This window comes from Silurus aristotelis, assembly GCF_946808225.1.
Source record: "Silurus aristotelis genome assembly, chromosome: 10".
Lineage (NCBI taxonomy): Eukaryota > Metazoa > Chordata > Actinopteri > Siluriformes > Siluridae > Silurus > Silurus aristotelis.
The window spans coordinates 12,061,989-12,080,580 of NC_139583.1; the positions used below are offsets into that span (position 1 = coordinate 12,061,989).

Genomic DNA, 18,592 nt, shown 5'->3' on the forward strand with positions numbered 1-18,592 from the left:
AAGCTTAAATAATGCTGGAGGTGACATGAAGACAGATATGAGTACAGCATATTAACGCAAATATTGTTCATGCCCCACAAAAGTCCTTCAACTAGGCAATGTAGCAACAGGATTGCTATTCCTCTTACCTGTCAGATTTATACCCTGGTCACATGCCAATTATCTTCAAAACTGCTCCCTAAACAGTCCCTAGTTCCATCTATTGTTTTTAGAATAAGGAAAAGATTTTTCTAACAGCCAATTTTTGTCTCTACCTAAATTTTCCTCAGCACAGCAAATGACAGCTTTTTAAAGAAATACTGCATTATTTTGGGGATGTCCATAAAGAATAGAACAGACAGAAGGGGCCAAATTCTCTTTCGGTTTACAGAAGGCATTCTAGTCCCTTCTCCACACATCCCATGGACACCACCAACATAGGCATATTGTTGTGTTGTATTGTGTTGATCACTCCTGGAGCAAAATGTTAATTTCAGAGCAAATAGCTCATAATCAGTTGATAATCACCTTTACCAGAATGACAGCATTTGAAATGGTGTATTTCACTCTTCAATTCTTCCCAAGTCAGCAGCCCCAATGGGTTGTTCAATCTGCTCTTTTAATGTTTCTATGGACTGAGGTGGACTGCTCTCTTTCTGCTGTTTTAAATTCTACTGTGTATTTATCAACAACTGCAAACTGTCCAGTAAATCTTGTGCTTCGAACATGAAAAGAGTGAAAGAGGGTGAAATAATCAACACAGTCTCATGGCATTTAGTGATATAGTCACAGATTTTAACCTATTGATTCGTGTTAATGGACACAAATTACCCTCTTTTTCGTGTAACTCAGCACGACTGCCTCCATCCGGCTCCATCTCCATAGCAACCGAGGCAGAGAATCATGGGTAATTCTGACAAAAATTCCAAAGGTAATCTTTTTTCCCATTTTTATTAGAGAATAAGGGGGAAAAGGTAGGGTAAGGGGAAGGGTTGGGTTTATACACTGATAAATGTGTTTGTCTCTAATTAACACAGTCTCCTTAATTAACCGGGGGAATATTTACTGTATTTTGACTGGAAGGAACCACTGAAGGTGGTTTTTAATAGTGAGTAGTTCACTGGATATAAAGCAATAAAAACAAGGAAAAAATCTCCAGCTTAAATGTTGAGTAATAGTGCTTGAAGATTAAAAAATCAATAGCAAACGAGACAAAAACAATACAGCGTCTGTGGTATATAGTGGCAAAAAAAAAACATTGGTGGAGGCACCAAAAATACTTCTTTTGAAATACATTACATAGAAAGTCGTCCTCAGTGATAAGAATAAAAGAGGAAATAAATGAACATGAATCAGTAGATTGCATTTCGTGACTTAACAAAAATGCCGTGAGACCGGGCTGTGATAGTTGTTGGCATGGTATCATAGTAGAAATTGTTTGCGTCACAGCTCTGTGGTCCAGTGTTCAGTCTATCCAGAATTTCTCATGTTCTCCCAGTGTTATGCATGATCTTTTTTCTGGGTGTATATGTTTCTATCCACCTTACAACATCAAAACATAATGGCAGGTGTTTTGGCTAGTCTGTATTGTTGGAGTTTTTGAATGCTCACTTGTGTGTGTGTGTTTGCAGTGAATGGAATATGCCTTGCTCCTGGTGTCTCCCTAATATGCTCTGAATCCACCATAACCAAGATTCACTAAATCAAATGACTTTTTGATATATGTACAATAATAAAAAAAAAAAAAGAAAAAGAAAAAAAAAAAAAAAAAAAATTATATATTTATATTTATATATATATATATATATATATATATATATATATATATATATATATATATATATATATATATATATATATATATATAAACACTAATTAAACATGTGTTTGAGTAACTGTTAACTGATAACTGAGTAACTACATTAAAAAGAAATAATTTAATCATAATATCTGCCAGATACAGATCTACTTTGTTACAGTATCATGTATAGAAAAATCCATTACCAGCAAACTATTTTGATATTGTAGCTCATAGTCAAGTTACTTTTGCTCGAATGACACTATTGTGTCATTTAAACATTCATGTAAAAGAAATAACAAAAACATAATTAATGGATCATAGTTCAATGAATATTTTGAATATGATTTTTGTGGGCTGCTAATAATCCAGTCACAGTATTTTAGTCAGCACTGTGGGTGTCAGGTGCCACTTTGTGTCAGGTGACAAAAACTGTACATTGTACACATCATACACCAGCTGAAATAAGTTGAATGTCATCATGCCTCAACAGCAGACACAAAACAAATCTTTCTAAGTGGTTATTGACAGATGCAGCAGTCAGTCAAGATAGAAAGCAAGCATTATAAAAAAAACAGATTGAGGGAACATGCAGTGGAGAAACAAAAGAAAATTGCACAAGAATCTTTGCCATAGAGTTTTTACTTTGTAGAGATTGCAAAGTTAAATTGCGTGTGTGATTGCAAAGAGTAGGTGCTGCAGCAGCAATGGACAATAAACAGGAGACTGGCATATGGTGGAGAATTAACTGTGCATGTTAAACAGTTAGGTGATAATTACTTTGCACATTTTTAACATGTGTGTATGTTGTAGCGCAAGAGGCTCTAAATGGCCTTATGACTTTCGGACACAAGATCTGAACCCATTTATTTAGTCAGTCCTGTTAAAATATACCAACATGAACTGTTGTTCTGATGTACATTCCACAGCTTGCATCTAGGGATCCTGCAGTGTACAAAGGAATGTAAGACGGATGCTACAGATGCGCTTTTTATAAGCAACTGACATTTATCTCATTTATACAACTGTTGAGGGTTATATGGCAGATTGGCAGCACTGGGATTTGAACCTTCCAATCTGAAATTCAACCACTAAGCACTTCAGCACTCTGAGAATTTCATGTACAACTAAACCAAAGATGCAAATTTTTTAAACCTCCTTTGTCCTGTATGAAAAACAAACTCACAACCTTTCGATTATGAGACTGATGTACTACCTACTGTGCTAATAAGGCAGCAACATAACTGACAAGAACAGCAAACACTGTAATTTTGACTCAACACAATTCAATGGGGTAATAGGAGCTGCTATAAGCAGACACACAGGATTATCAAACTGCAATGGCTCTGTCTTTTCAGAGACTGGAGACTAGAGCAGACATCGCATACCACCAGGGAATAGCATGCATCTGTCCAGGACCTTTCCCATGCTGTCCAATTAAGAGTAAAGTTGTTGTGTACTATTTTTCTTCGTTTCTGTAACCCTCTTTCGTTTGCACTTTTGCAGCACAAAGTGATGTATTGCACTGTACTTAAGAGAGCCTATAGTGGATATACTGTATCCTCTTTATAGATATTTTGGATTCATACCATTTTTATCACTAATTTTCTCTTATACAATTTTTTTGGTCGAGAAAAGAAAATCTTTGAATTGGTCACTAGTCTCCTGGCTTTTATTGCTGGAATATTCCATTAATTGCATTAATCTAATTCACAATAAGTCATTTTCTATTTATATATGTACCCAACTACTGGATCGCAACCCAATTCACTGAACAATCTCCTGTCAATCATGGAAAATCGATCCCACCCACTACATGATCCCATACAGAGGCAGCAGAGTTCATTGTTCAACAAACTGATTCAGCTTCGCTGTCACAAAGAATGGTTCAGGAAACAATTCCTACCATATGCATTGCACTGTACAAAGACTCACCAATATGTAATAGATGTTAATTGCAACTTATATACACATCCCATTATTTACTGTCACTTTACGCACACATACACTGACAATTGGCACATTTTATTCTTTTTCTTTCTTTTTAAATTGCCTGTTGCACTCTTTTTTATCTAGCATCATCTTTCAATATTGTTTTTAACAATATAAGTTACAATTATTTAACTATATTTCCCCCTCCCACCACTGTTTGTTTCACCTGCTGTTGCAACACAATAATTTCCCTCACAGGATCAATAAAGTGTGTCTAAGTCTAATTTTACATAAAATAGCAAAATGGAATATAATTGAATATACCTACCCATGTAGGCATAGTCTTCTGTATTTTGCATATGCAATCACCACACTCAAAGTGATTTTTCAGACTAATTCATATTGTGGGTGCAAAACTAATCAATTTGTATAAATAAACATATCTATTTTGCACCTTAAGATATAAATAAACTGAACTGAATATTCAAAGCAAGCATGATATGCTATCTTTCTCAAGCGTATAACTTGAAGGTAGTATGCCATTGCATTGGGAATTTGATTGGACATAAGCCACTTTTGTATTTTTGTTCGGGTGCTATTTTTGTGGTCAGCAGTGAACACACCTGTGCTGACTGCACAACACTGGGTGTGACATTTAAAATCTGCCAGTGTGGTGCAATTTTACAATGCACAAAGGTCCAAAAATTGCATTTACTCCTCCTATCTCCTGGGACAAAGAAAGGATTAGCACACAGGTCAGAATTTTTTTATTGGGCCTTAACTTAATTAGTTCATGAAGTGGATAAATAATTCAGAATTTCATGATTGGTTTGATTGAATGAGTTCATAGTTTAGCTTTTATTTTGCTGGCCTTGGTATATGACCTCACTAAATCAGTGTAGTGATTACATGCCAGTCACCTGGAATTCATCCTGGATGTGTCACACACTTATTTTTTTAACAAGTTTTAGTAATGAAGCTAAAGTACAAACATATAGTTATCTAGCAGTTGACCAATATGAGTTTTTCTCTGACCAATGCCAAAATTCAGAAAATCTGCCGATTTTTTTGCCCAATATGTTTGGCCAATTTTCTTTTTTTCCCCTTTATGCCATTAAATCTAATTCTCAATTAATAAAATATGATACAGAAAATTGCTTAAATTGAACATTTATTGAACAACACAAGCCTCTGCAATCAGTGCCCTGGTTATCAAGTTTTTCTACCCGTGCCCACCGTTAGCCTAAACAGCTGTTTAAAGGGTCACTAACAATATAGGTCCTAAAAGTTACTCTCATACTCTCTCCATATGTTATTTTCATTCTCTCTCCATATGTTATTTTCATTTTCTCTCCAAAATCAGCATTATGCTTGCACGGTTTGGTGTCAGATTTAACCGGCCTGATAATTGGCCTAATTTGCAGCACAATCTGTCAATGCCAATAAATTAAAAAATGGCCTGATTAATCGGCCAGACGATCAATCAGTCGACCTCTTGTTATATTGGTAAAACATGGGAGATACTGAATAATGAATCTGGATGAATTTCTAAACACAGGAGAGTAAAAAAAAATGGCAACGCAAGATTGTGGGAAAGTAAACGTACACCATATTGTTCTGGTTTTCCATGAGCATCACTACTGAAAAATCAGCTATGCAATTGCATAAATATTCCTCCAGTGTCAAGCTTAAATGTGCGTATGAAACAAACTAGAAAATGAAGGGAAAAGAAAGGAAAAATTGCAGCAGGCTACAAATATATATATAAAAAAAAATCTCCAATGAGAACAATAGCGGGTTTAAAAGATGGTTTGGGCAGGCTTTTAAATAACACAATAGAAGCATTTGTCCTTTCATTGGTAGATCACAAGTTCAAATGAAAAAACTGGTAGAGATCATTTTTAATAAATTGCTGCCCTGTGAGCCGAACTTTGAAAGTATGCTATCAGCATCTTAGTGTCTCAGAAGAGACATGCTAGTCTTCACCTTCCTAAGTTAGTAGCTGCCATTTAATATGGAAAATCTGATTGGTGTTTAGGAACTGATAATAAAAGCAAATGAGGGAAAAGATGGTGCAAACTTTTAGGTATCACTGATCACCATAATTCATTTAACACTCTGAACACATACAATGGTAAAAACAGATTTGTTTTCCTGACATCAAATAAAGATTTATGTGTTCGTTTTCATACTATATAGTCATGTGAACACAAAACCGTAGTTCGAAATACAGTATGAAATTTATGCAACACAAATATTAATTACATGCACATCACTAAATAAATTTATCTAACAAATATTGATAGTGGCTAAGAATGTGAATCCGTCAATAACACCTAATTATGCCAGGGATAATTAATACAAATATTTTTAAGTACAACAAAACTAATATGTTTCATGTCAGCGCGTATAAGTAGGACATTATGTCTACTACAAAATCTATTATGCTCAATTTGACCTTCTTAGACCCCGCTGTTCTCCTACAAGTATAGTAGACATTCTTCCAACTACTTTTTGTATATATCCTCATAAGACCTTGATAGTTCAATATTTTCAAAATGGCTTTATAGATACTAATTAATTTCCATTTTAGGTGCTAATATAGAGAATTAATAGGTTTATGGGTGAAATCGAATCATATATCATTATAAAATTTTCACTATGCTGAGCAACTGGCACACACTCAAGTTCTGAAGAGAACTAAACTGGCTTATTTGACAGAATATAGCAGCACATCTCCTGATAATGTGTTCATTTTAACTCCTGTGTAAGATTTCCTCCTGTGAGCACACACAAAAAAGCTAATATATCTGCAATACTCGCACATGCCAACAGCCCCATCCTGATTTCTGTGCTCATGACCACATTAACAGGACTTAGAGACAATGAAAATAGGAGGAGGAAAAATGTGGTGTGGATCACCAAAGAAAAGTATAGCAATGCTGCAGCAATACAGTATATACATACGTAACTTACAGAGGAAGATGGCAAGGCACAGGCGTGAGAGGAAGAATGGAAGACAAGCTGCATGAATTTTATTTAGTAGATTTACCTTGAAACAAACAGCTGACATTCTCTATGCTCCTTCTTCTCTTTCTCTGTCTATCCCTGTTTCACTCTCCCAGTGTTCCTCTCTGATCCTCCAAGCTTATTTTCATACTGGTTTAGATTTCTCTCTCTTGCACATGCAGCTTGGTTTAAAGACACCGCCCTTCAACACACCGCATTGGGACCTCTACATCCTGACCAAGGGTCTGAACCGAAGCTAACTATCATGACTAGCCACAAGAAGTAGTGTCAGAAACCCAGAAGATCAGTCAACAAGCTATCAAATAAAAAAAAATAATTATGTGTCAAGTAGGGTGGAGGTGGTGAGAAGTCAATTACGCAAAAACTCTGAGAATGACATCAACCCACATAACGCTTATTTCTGGTATGCACCATTTAGGCCAACAGCCCAAGTGACATGTCAGCTTTTCCTAATATAAACGAACACACAGGATGTGATCATGACTGAGCTATAAATACACTGAGATATATAACAGTGCCAATAATGCACTAAAGAAAAAGAAAAATGAACCGATGCAGCCCACATCATGGGGGAATAGATTTCATTGCCAATTATTTCCATCGCTCGAACTGTGAATGACAGTGCCCTGGGAAGGCAGGCAAGTCTTAGTCCTTGTTAGGTTGTCAGGTGATATTCAAAGCAAGCTCCAATGCAGGTAAAGCTTGCTCTCTAACACTCACCTATTCGCATCCACATCAGGAATGCAAGTATCACGCATTGTATTTCCCAAACATCTGAAATGGAATTGCATCCTAAACAGCTGCAGCATGATGGAAAGCCCTTTAATAATTAAGCATTTCCATAACCTCCTCTGACAAACACACAGTTTTGTCTTTGTTCTTCCTCTCGCTCTGATTGATGTATATTTCATTAAGAACTTTTTCAGAAAAAGAAAGCTGCTAAGAGTTGACAGGCTGTCTGTTAGCAACTGGATATCGTACTCTGCTGTGTTTTCATCCAGATCGGAGTACAACCTCATAATCCCTGTACGTCAGATCGCTTTTGTGACATTAATAAAACGGCTGTAATGTTTTTTTTGTTAGAACATTAAGCTATTCCGTTTTCCCTATCCTTACCTGAACAGCAGAGTTAATAATCTCCTAATAATGTCTCTATAGAATAGTATCGGTCAGGAAACTGAGAGCAGGTTGCAACTACAAGGTTTCTGAATGTGTGCTCCTTCTGTCTAAATCTCAAAGGGCATAAATGTAACACTGAATGTTTTTTGTATAAGGAAAGCTCATCTGAGCAGGCCATAAGCTGGAGAGTGAAATGCAATGAATTAATGTACGCCAAAATAGGCAAGCTGTCGTAGTTAGAATGCAAGAGACTGCTGCTGGGTCACTGTGTGTAAATCTCCAATAAACAATGAATAAAATATACATAGAAGGTTCTTTCTTCTTTATCTTTCGGCTGCTCCCATTAGGGGTCGCCACAGCGGATCATCCGTCTCCATACCACCCTGTCCTCTACATCTGCCTCTTTCACACCAACTACCTGCATGTCTTCCCTCATCACATCCATGAACCTCCTCCTTGGTCTTCCTCTTTTCCTCCTTCCTGGTGGCTCCATCCTCAGCATTCTTCTACCAATATAACTCATGTCTCTCCTCTGCACATGTCCAAACCATCTCAATCTCGCTTCCCTCACCTTGTAAAATATACATTGAAAGTTGAATGCCATATATTAATTGCACACCTACAATAAACCTACACCTTCCATAAAATACTCCAGCACAGAAACAAACAATGGCTGACACAGAAAGAAATACTCCAGTAAAGTCACAGTGTTCATAATGCTGTGTTAAAATGAAAAAGCATTTGGTACATAACCTTGTACAACTATAGGGAGTGATGTTGCTGTTGCTGCCAGATTAATAAATTAGTCAAATAAAAAAATAATTTGCCGATACAAGTCAACCGCTTATGGCTTTTTTTTTTGTTAGGGTGCAATGTAATTCATATATCTGTATATCTTTAATGCTTCAAATAGCTGTATTTTAATTATTTGTTTTCATAAACATTATTAGTATTTATTTGTTTGTTTGTTGTTTAAACAAATCCAACTACTACTGTATGCTCTCAAAATTACTAGAAAAAAAACAGAGATAGAAGAATCAGCATGGTTTGTGATTTTTGGCTCTGACAATCCCTCAACCTCAGCTCAAGTTCATAACGAAGTCTGCGGTACATATTTTAATCCCATTCCTGTATTTCTTTTGCTAAAAAATCTAGCTTGTTTTATTGCGTTAATAAACATGGTTTTTATCCCAAGATCTTCATATATAACTTATAATGCTTGCCCATCGTACACAAGTTTTTCTCCATTCCTAGTAGACCTCAACCTGTTTGCTACCTTTCTTTAAAAAAAGCTCCTTTTTTAAACGTGCATTTGTATCCAATTAGAACAAAAAATATGTTCATTCCGAACAATGTATTTGTTCAAAACAGCATTTTGTCATAAGCAAAATGGATTATTTTTTTTCTCACGTGCATTTGCTGAATGGATCTTTTGTTATTTTCAGAATTTGTACCGATAGATTATGTTCTAGCACTGCTTCCAAACGGATTGAAGAAAAATCCGTTTTTCCGGATCACATTATGATGTGCCTTTGTCACATAGTGTGACAAAGTGGATAGAGCTGAGATTTCTCATTTTTTAGGATGGTCAGAGGTTGGAGAGAGCTACAAAGTCTGCAGGGGAGCATATCTCGACAAGCTGGTTAAATCTTAGAAGTTTTTAAATCGTACATGTGTGACAACTGTTGTGGCATACACCAAAACACACTGCTATACAGGCTATGACTAGGCTTGTACAAATACTTTTTTAAAGAATATAATAGTATATAAATGTAAATATTTTGTGTATATTGGGGTAAAGTTGACATATAATTGTAGAGTAATTAAAGAATAAAGAGGAACAAGCTCAAAAAAATATTGTTGAATGCATTGTTGATGCATATGCGCTGTATATGACCATGGGGTTTAAATATATGACTTAAGATTGTGAGCACATGTGAAACATTGGGAATATTAACATAGTATAATGTGCAAGGATTCCTTATTAAGAGGAATGGCTCAGCCAGGTAGCAACCATTAAAAAGGGGTCAATGCATAAACAGAATAGGTTTTTATTCCATATCTGCATTAGGGCATATAAAGGGATGTCAAAATTAGGTTTCATTTTGACTCCTTTATTTAGTCACCACTTGTTATACACAGAAAAAATAACGAGTATCACTCTATAAATAATAAAAGAATACGCTTATCAGGTTATAGTGAATGCAATTTCAGACTAACCCTCAAGAGCTTAAGGGTTGTGCTGGTATATCTAATAACACAACTAATAATTCTATAGCACTTCATCATGCTACACCTGCTCAGCTTATGCAATGAGACTGAGGTCAAGAACTTACTTGCAGCTAAGTTTGTAATATAAAAAAATAAAAAACCTATAAACATGTTCATGCAATTGTTTAGTGTTATTTTTATTTGAAAAAATTATAAGATAAAAATATTATTCGCAAAGTCTAACAGATGGCCCAGATCTCTCCCACCTCCCTCTCCCTCATGACTGCACCGTGACTCTTCCTTCCATCATCTCTGCTTGCATTCATCAAACATCATGCTGCCAAAAAACTGTGGCTCTTTAAACTGCTTCCTCATGCAGGGAAAATTCAATTCACCTACGTCGAGAGCCCTGTGGAAAAGGTAATTTCGCCATTTACTGAGAGGAAGACAGACACAATTAGGGCTTTTGCAAGCATCACACCAGCAGCGCTACAGCAGAACTCCTACGCAAGCAGACACCACCTTGCCCTTGTTAAATCACTTGCTCGAAATAGAGTGACGGAAAAAAAAGCTGCTCAAGAAAGCAATTTCATAATTTCCGATGTCATAACCAGAGAGTGCGCTATGTATAGGTTAATAGCAGAATAACAACTATTCTGGCGGCGCTTTCTTAACATATAAAGAGGAAATCAATGATCCATGTCGATGCAATAGCAGATATGGTGGTTCACCTTGGCCAGCATGTTCCATTTTATTTACTGGCACCTTATTAACAACAGTGCGTTGTGATGCTACGTTTCCGTGTGTTACTGCCCGTCAAATAATGATTTTTTCTTTAATTTTTTTAAGTCTGACTCTATTCACTCTCTTTAACAAAAGGCACTAATGCGAAGATGTGCATGAGGTATCAGAGCAACTGTTTGGAGGAGGCCAAGGCTAAAAGCATGTCAGGGTCTTATGTATTGTAATAGATTACAAATGTGTCTAATTGAAAGAAGAAAAAAGCCACATATTATTGAATTTTTAAATCACAATACCATTGCAAAGGCACAGATCTTCTTAATGCTTTTAATATTCTACATTCATGTAAAGGTCTTGCACATTTTTAATTCCTGCAGGAGCAAAGCTTCCAGCAGAGTACATTTCACATTCTCAACTCTGACATCCAAATTCCAGCTGTCTGGGACAGGGCAAGGGCAAAAGCAAAAGGTACAGCATGTCCCTGTCTTCTTATAATGAAAGCTGCCCTCAGTGGATTTGATGGTCTTCACTTCACCTCTGGACAACACAGAGCTGAGTGAAGCTTTATAATAAACCTTAATTATGCATTTTGTTTCTAAGTGCATGGCACATGCTTTTCATGAAAGCATGATCACATTTTAAATACTATTCTTATAGGCACATACGTAATGTAAAGATTCATTTATGCTTTATAAATTTGGCTGGCTAAGAGTACTTCTGGTGCTTGCCATAGTAATGTACTGCACTCTTGATTCTTAAAGAATTTGAATTTATGCCATCATACTACTCATATTCATATTCATACTCAAGCAATCCTTACTACCTCCACTCATTTATCCTTCTGTCCATCTAGCAGTTTGACTAACAATTATCTTTTTTAAATAATAACGATCTTATTTGGAGATTATTAAAGCCAACACCACTTCAGTTAGCATGCTGAGAAATGCTGTGTTCATTAGCTGCCGTTAGTCCATCTGCTCCTAACCAGCTAATTAGTGATCTGAAATATTATTTTTTTTAAGCTAGGTTTTACTTACACTAACAGTGACTCTCTTTATGTGTCATGGTATTATGTGTTGTGGTGATGTCTCTCTGTCACCGCTTTAGAGTGCAAAACAAATACACAAAAGAGAACTGTGAACTGCTGGTGCCATTAAAACAAGTATTTTACTGATTGTTAAATGGTTTGTGTTGTTGCAAACCTGATATCCCTCCTGACCAAGATATTTAAGATATAAAAAAAAAAGCTTCATAAACATTTAAAGGAATTCATTTTAGTCTACATACAGTAATACAGCAAAATGTATTGCATGAAAATATACAGACATATGAAGAGTCCATATTTAAATAGCTTTTTCCATATTCTTCTAACATAAGCGTCCAGAAATGGACTTATAATAGAAAAAGGTCTAGGTGAAAATGAATGAGATCAAAAAAATTACAGAGTATATATATATATATATATATATATATATATATATATATATATATATATATATATATATATATATATATATATATATATATATATAATAGTTAACATTGCAACGAGTTACCACAAGGGGAAGCACTTCTATAGAACACTCCAAGGGTGAAGAACATGTCAAACTGTCTAAAAATAAAACTTTTTTTTTTTTTTTTTTACAGTGAACACTGTATAGTGTTATTAGGACCATGACAGACCCAGGGGAGTATTTCTCAAGCCAATTTCCATGGTCTGATGCCTGCTTTCATTAGTTTTACGAGCTCATCAAAAACTCAAAAGACATTTGAGTTAATAAGCAGCTACAGGTAGACCATGTTTTAGTTTAGTTATTTGAAAAAAACTGCTTCTCATCTTATTATAGAACAGTAATGCATTAGTTATGACAAGCCTGAGTTAAAGTCACAGAAATAAAAGCTTCTCTACAGAGTTCTGTATGACTCATCCATATAGTCCGGTTTAACATCCCAAAACAAAAACTGTGCATCACCCTGGACTAACTCGATTAAAAAAAAAAAATAGGTATAATCAATATTTCGCGTGCAAACCGAGCTGTATTGAAGTAGTGAGGTCTTGTTTTCTTAATGCATATGTCGACTGTTTATGTGCACATACTGTTTAAGTCATAGGAAATGCCAGAGAAACGCCTGTTCCTTCTGAAACACATGCAAACATGAAATCAGAGATTTTTAGAGAATTAAAAATATAATAATAATAATAATAATAATAATAATAAATCAGTTGGAACAGATTCACGCGCTGCAGCCGTGCACTAGATGCATGTGGTTATTTGGACTGCCTTTACAGCTGAATATCGCGAGTCGGTCTGGAGCAAAAACTACACGGAAATCCCACCGTGCACTGATTATAACGTAAAGCATTTCACTGTAAAGTAAGTGTCGCTCTTACCGTCCAAGCAGCTCGTTGAGATTTCGGGAGAAATCGGGACTGGCATGTTTTAACTTCCCCGCTCGTGCGTTTTTTTTTTTTGGTCTGTGCGCTTCCCGAGGCAGACAGCAGCAGATAAAAAAGATGCTTCAGCAGCGATCGACCAAACGTCAATAAATCACGCGGAGAAATTTGGTACCGGTCTCCCACCTCCCTTTCCTGTGCTACACCGACATCCTGAAAAAACAATAACAACAACCCAAAATGCAACAACAGCAGCTCGAGCGTTTCGAGTAGGAATGCAGAATAAAAACCCGCACGTGACAGACTACATGTTGTAATAGGAGTGTGTTATGGTGGTGGGCTTGTTCCTTACAGCCTGCTGCTGACTGAGACAATACAGCAGCCACAATGCCTGAGCAGCCACTACCATTCAGCTGCTTTTAAAGAACACTAATCTCACACAGATTTACTTTATAAAAAAAGAAATAAAATGTATGTAACAATGTTGTGTGCAATTATGCTTGTAAATGGTTAATAGTAATGCATACTGTCACAAAGTGATGACTTCTGTCACTAACCCACTGATTCATCCGGATACCTCTTCTACTTCTGCACATAATGCATAAGTCTTAGCAAGTGAAAATACTCAACTGAAGTTTAGTATTTCCAATTAGAAGATTACAATAAACCAAATATAGGGCTATTCTGGACATTATTACTTATTTCATGCTTGTATTTTTCTTACGCTATTAGCATGTACAATAATTGTGGTTCTTTCATAAAATAAATACTTAAAATAAGACTATTTCAAGCTTAATGAGTACATAGCTTAAATAAATTTGGATTATTTGAATCGAATAGCAGCAAATACTAAATACAAATAACCATATTAAAGATATTTCAGTAATTCTGACTCATTTGTGGATGGTCCAACTTGATACCCTGAAGATTTCTGAAAACAGTGATTAACTAGCTTAGTAACATCAGTGCTGTAGACTTAATTCACGAAGACCACAATGTTCATACTGATCATCTTGAAAACACACTCCTAGGCCAAAAATTACACTCCTAGGCCAAAAAATAAAACAGTCGCAAAATGGCAAAATGTTGTAAATAATTGTCTTATTGTTGAGAAAATCTGCAATACTTAAAAAATAACTGTATAGATTTTACTAATACAAGAAGACTATATAAAATAACTTGCATTCACATATATACGTATATATATATATATATATATATATATATATATATATATATATATATATATATATATATATATATATATATATATATAAAAGAAAGCCCCACCCCACACACCCCTCCACACACACACACACACACACACACACACACACACACACACACACAAGAAAATAATATGAGAAAAAAACTATTTTTGCAAATGGTGGCACAGGTGGCCTCGGGGTGCATTTGTTTAATTCTTGCTAATTTTTAAGCAATGATTTGTGTTTAAGACCATTAAAAGCTTAATATTTGCCTTTTGGGGCTTGGCCCATTTTTTTGCTCAGGAGTGTATTTTCCTTTACAGCATACATTTTTAGATGAATAATGATACAAAATGTTACTACCCAGGCTTGCCCAGAATAGGATGAGTTCCCTTTTGAGTCTGGTTTTCTGGTTTCTGAACTCCTCTCAGGGAGTTTTTCCCTTGCTACTGTTACCTCTAGCTTTCTCACTGAAGATTGCAAATTCTTTATGACTATTTGTGTTTTTTTTTTTTTTATTGCTATACAACTCAATTTAAATAAACACCCTCAACTGTAAACTTAAAGTGTTTAACTGGTCAAGCTGGTGGTCACTAAATAGTGAAAATGATCTGTGCGAGTTTGCCAAACTAATCTCGATTTTTGCATTAATTCTGATCTAGAAAAAGCAAAGTCTATGAAGCAATGATACATTTCACTTGGTACAGAGCACTTTAAGAAACCTACTTTCCTGTTTAAGACTTCAGGACTTCTGAGCTGAGATAAAGATGCATACTACATTACATAGCTAGAAATAGCTAGAAAGGTACTTGGTGTGACATTTGTAAATAGAAAGGAAGACAAAGAGACATGGTGGTGGAACATAAACGTGCAGGAGAGCAAAAGGAGAAAGAGGTTGACAAAACAGAATTGGGATCAGCAGAGTGATGAGAAAAGTAGGCAGGAGTACAAGGAGATGCGGCAGCACGTAAAGAAGGATGTGGTGAAAGCCAAGGAATAGGCATATGAGAAGCTGTATGAAAAGTTGGACACTAAGGTAAGAGAAAAGGATTTATACAGATTGGCCAGGCAGAGGGACCGAGCTGGGAAGGATGTGCTGCAAGTTAGAGCAATAAAGGATGGAGATGGAAATGTGTTGACTAGTGAGGAGAGTGTGTTGAGAAGATGGATGGAGTATTTTGAGCAGCTGATGAATGAGGAAAATGAGGGAAAGTGGGTTGAATGGTGTGGAGATTGTGAAGCAGGAAGTGGATAGGATTAGTAAGGAGGAAGTGAGAGCAGCGATTATGAGGATGAAGAGTGGAAAGTTGGTTGGACCAGATGACATACCGGTAGAAGCATGGAGATGTTTAGGACAGATGCCAGTGGAGTTTTTGACCAGGTTGTTTAACAAGATTTTAGAAGATGAGAAAAACCATTGATTTGTTTACTGTATAATGGATAATTGTCTTTAAACAATCTATAATACCTTGACACTTTTAAAAGCCTACATAAAATAAAACTTTTTTCTGGCTGCTCCTGTTAGGGGTTGCCACAGCGGGGTCTGTCCTCTACATCAGTGGTCTCCAATCTTTTTTGCGTCATGGACCGGATTAATGTCAGAGAATATTTTCACGGACCGGTTTAATGGCGGACAATTTTTTCACGGACCGCCCTTTAAGGTGTGGAGGATAAATACAACAAAATAAAATGGTATTTTCTAAATATAATAATAAACGTGAATCCACTGTGTTGTTTTTCGTTCATTTTGCTAGCTTTGGAGTTTGAATTTAGCTAAGCAGCCCCTTTAAGAAGGTAGCGAATGTAGGTAAGACATGTGACCAAGGCATCATGACATGCATCAAGAGTGATCATAGACAGATTTGGTGGAGAGAATCCGGTTATACTATCTTTCGGCTTCTCCAATTAGAGGTCGCCACAGGGAATAATCTGTATTCATGATTCGCATGTTCGATTTGGCAGATGTTTTTACGCTGGATGCCCTTCATAACTCAATCCTCCCTATTTATCTGGACTTGGGACGTGCACTAAAAGAGCACTGGCTTGTTCAACCCTAATGGCTGGGTTAGGTTCCCTGACCGGGAATCGAACCCGGGCAGCGGTGCCCGGAGCGCCGAAGCCTAACCACTAGACCACCAGGGAACCGGCAGAGAGGAGCCAGTAATTTTACAAAATAAAACATTGTTCAGAAATAAACTTGACTTGACTTGACTGTTTCTAAACCATAAAACATAGCAGGTCTATAAACCTTCCCTTTCACTTTTGCATATTCAGTTCTATCACAGATAACTCCTGCCACTCTTCTCCACCCACTCCACCCTGCCTGCACTTTTTTCTTTTCTTCTCTAACACAATCTCCATTACTTTGCACTGTTCGCCCCAGGTACCTACATTTCATTCACCTTCATCACCTCTTCTCCCTGCAACTGCACTACTCCATTGCCCTCCCTCTCATTCTCATACATGTACTCTGTCTTACTCCTACTGACTTTCATTCCCCTTCTCTCCAGCACATACCTCCACCTCTTCAGGCTCTTGTCAAACTAGTCCCTACTCTCACCACAAATCACAATATCATCCGTAAACATCAAAGTCCATTGATACTCATGTCTGACCTCGTCCGTCAACCTGTCCATCACCACTGCAAACAGGAAAGATCTCAGAGCCGATACATGATGCAGTCCAACCTCCACCTGAAACCAGTTTGACGTTCCTACTGCACACTTCACTGCTGTCACACTATCCTCATACAGGTCCTGCACCACCCTCACATACTTCTCTGACACACCAGACTTCCTCATAAAATACCACAACTTTTCTCTAAGCACCCTGTCATATGCTTTCTCTAAATCCACAAACACACAATGCAACTCCTTCTGACCTTCTCTATACTTCTCCATCAACATTCTCAAAGCAAATAATGCATCTGTGGTGCTCTTCCTCTGCATGCAACCATACTCACAGATAGTCACCTATTCTCTCAGCCTGGCTTCCAAAACTCTTTCCCATAAATTCATGGTGTGACTGATCAACTTTATTTCCCTGTATATACTGCAGGTCTGCACATCTCCCTTATTCTTAAAAGTTGGTACCAGCACACTCCTTCTTCATTCCTCAGGCATTCTCTCACCTTCCAATTCTTGTTAAACAAACATAAAATCAAATGAAAACTCAAAGAGAAAATTAATGGTCTGACCATGTAGTCTGTTTGTTGTCAGTTAAACTAAGCCCTTAGGCAAATCTGAATATCTAATTATATTTACATGATATTAGAGATAAAAGTTCCATTCAATATTAACCTTCATTGTCACCAATCATGAAAGAAGCAGAGGTCCTACATCACCTACATCTTAATTTAAACCCTGAGGAAGAGGACATGGTTTGAAAAATGGTTTGGAAAATGCTGTTCCATTTTCTATCCATATAGAACACATTGCTAAAATGTAGGCTATGTGAAAAAAGGAGAGAAAGAAAAAAAATCTATCATGTCTAGAGATCTTTAAATGCCAACACCACTTAGAGTAGTTTATCTTTTTTCAAACCAGATAAGTTACATTTACAGTTACAGTGCATTTCTTATTTTCAGATTTTATATTTTACGTGTCATAAAATATAACACATAATTCAGGCTCTTTTGTGTTATTACACTATATTTTTGCATTACCCAAAAGCATAACCAAATTAAACAAAAGAATGTTAGGTTTAACAGTTAAACACTGTTGCAATCTAATAGATGTTGATTTTTACACCTGGACTACACTACAATAATATTAAAACTATGTATCTACTGGTATGTGTGTTATGTAAAATTTAGAAAGTCTTTAGTTGTCTTTGAGAGACCCATGCATGTTTCTTCTTTTATAATTGTACAAATGTTAAACTATATTTTTACTGAAAAATCCTCTCTTAGCATTAATGACAGCATTTAACCCTCTTGGCTTTTGAACAGTTAGTTTCTCCAAATATTAAGCTGAAATACTTTGCCTCTTGCAAAACTTTGTAAAAAAAAATAAAATAAAAGGTGTTGTGTAGTTGAGTATTCCTTTCTGATCTTACGATCCAGTTAATCCCAGAGCAGTTAAGTAGGATTTAGGTGCGGTGACTGAGCAGGCCATTCCATAATGGATAACAGTCAAACCAACTGTTTTCACTCCAAATAACACTTACAGAGCTAGGACG

At 36.3% G+C, this 18,592-nt stretch overlaps 2 protein-coding genes across 6 annotated transcripts in view; one reads left to right on the top strand and one right to left on the bottom strand.

Annotated features, from left to right (window-relative positions):
- Positions 1-13,586, bottom strand: part of mgat4c (mgat4 family member C) — a 138,748-nt gene extending 125,162 nt beyond the window's left edge. For 2 of the 5 annotated variants that reach the window (XM_083552105.1, XM_083552106.1), the window contains exon 1: positions 13,203-13,550. Coding sequence is in view for 2 of the 5 variants with exons in the window: in XM_083552103.1 (XP_083408229.1) it covers positions 13,203-13,248 (46 nt within the window). In the remaining 3 variants the exon portion in view is untranslated. Of the gene's footprint in view, positions 1-13,202 lie in introns of all 5 variants that reach the window. The other 3 variants (XM_083552103.1, XM_083552107.1, XM_083552104.1) reach the window with 3 other exon arrangements.
- Positions 1-18,592, top strand: part of cUnh11orf16 (chromosome Un C11orf16 homolog) — a 237,177-nt gene that overhangs the window by 15,478 nt on the left and 203,107 nt on the right. The window lies entirely within an intron of this gene.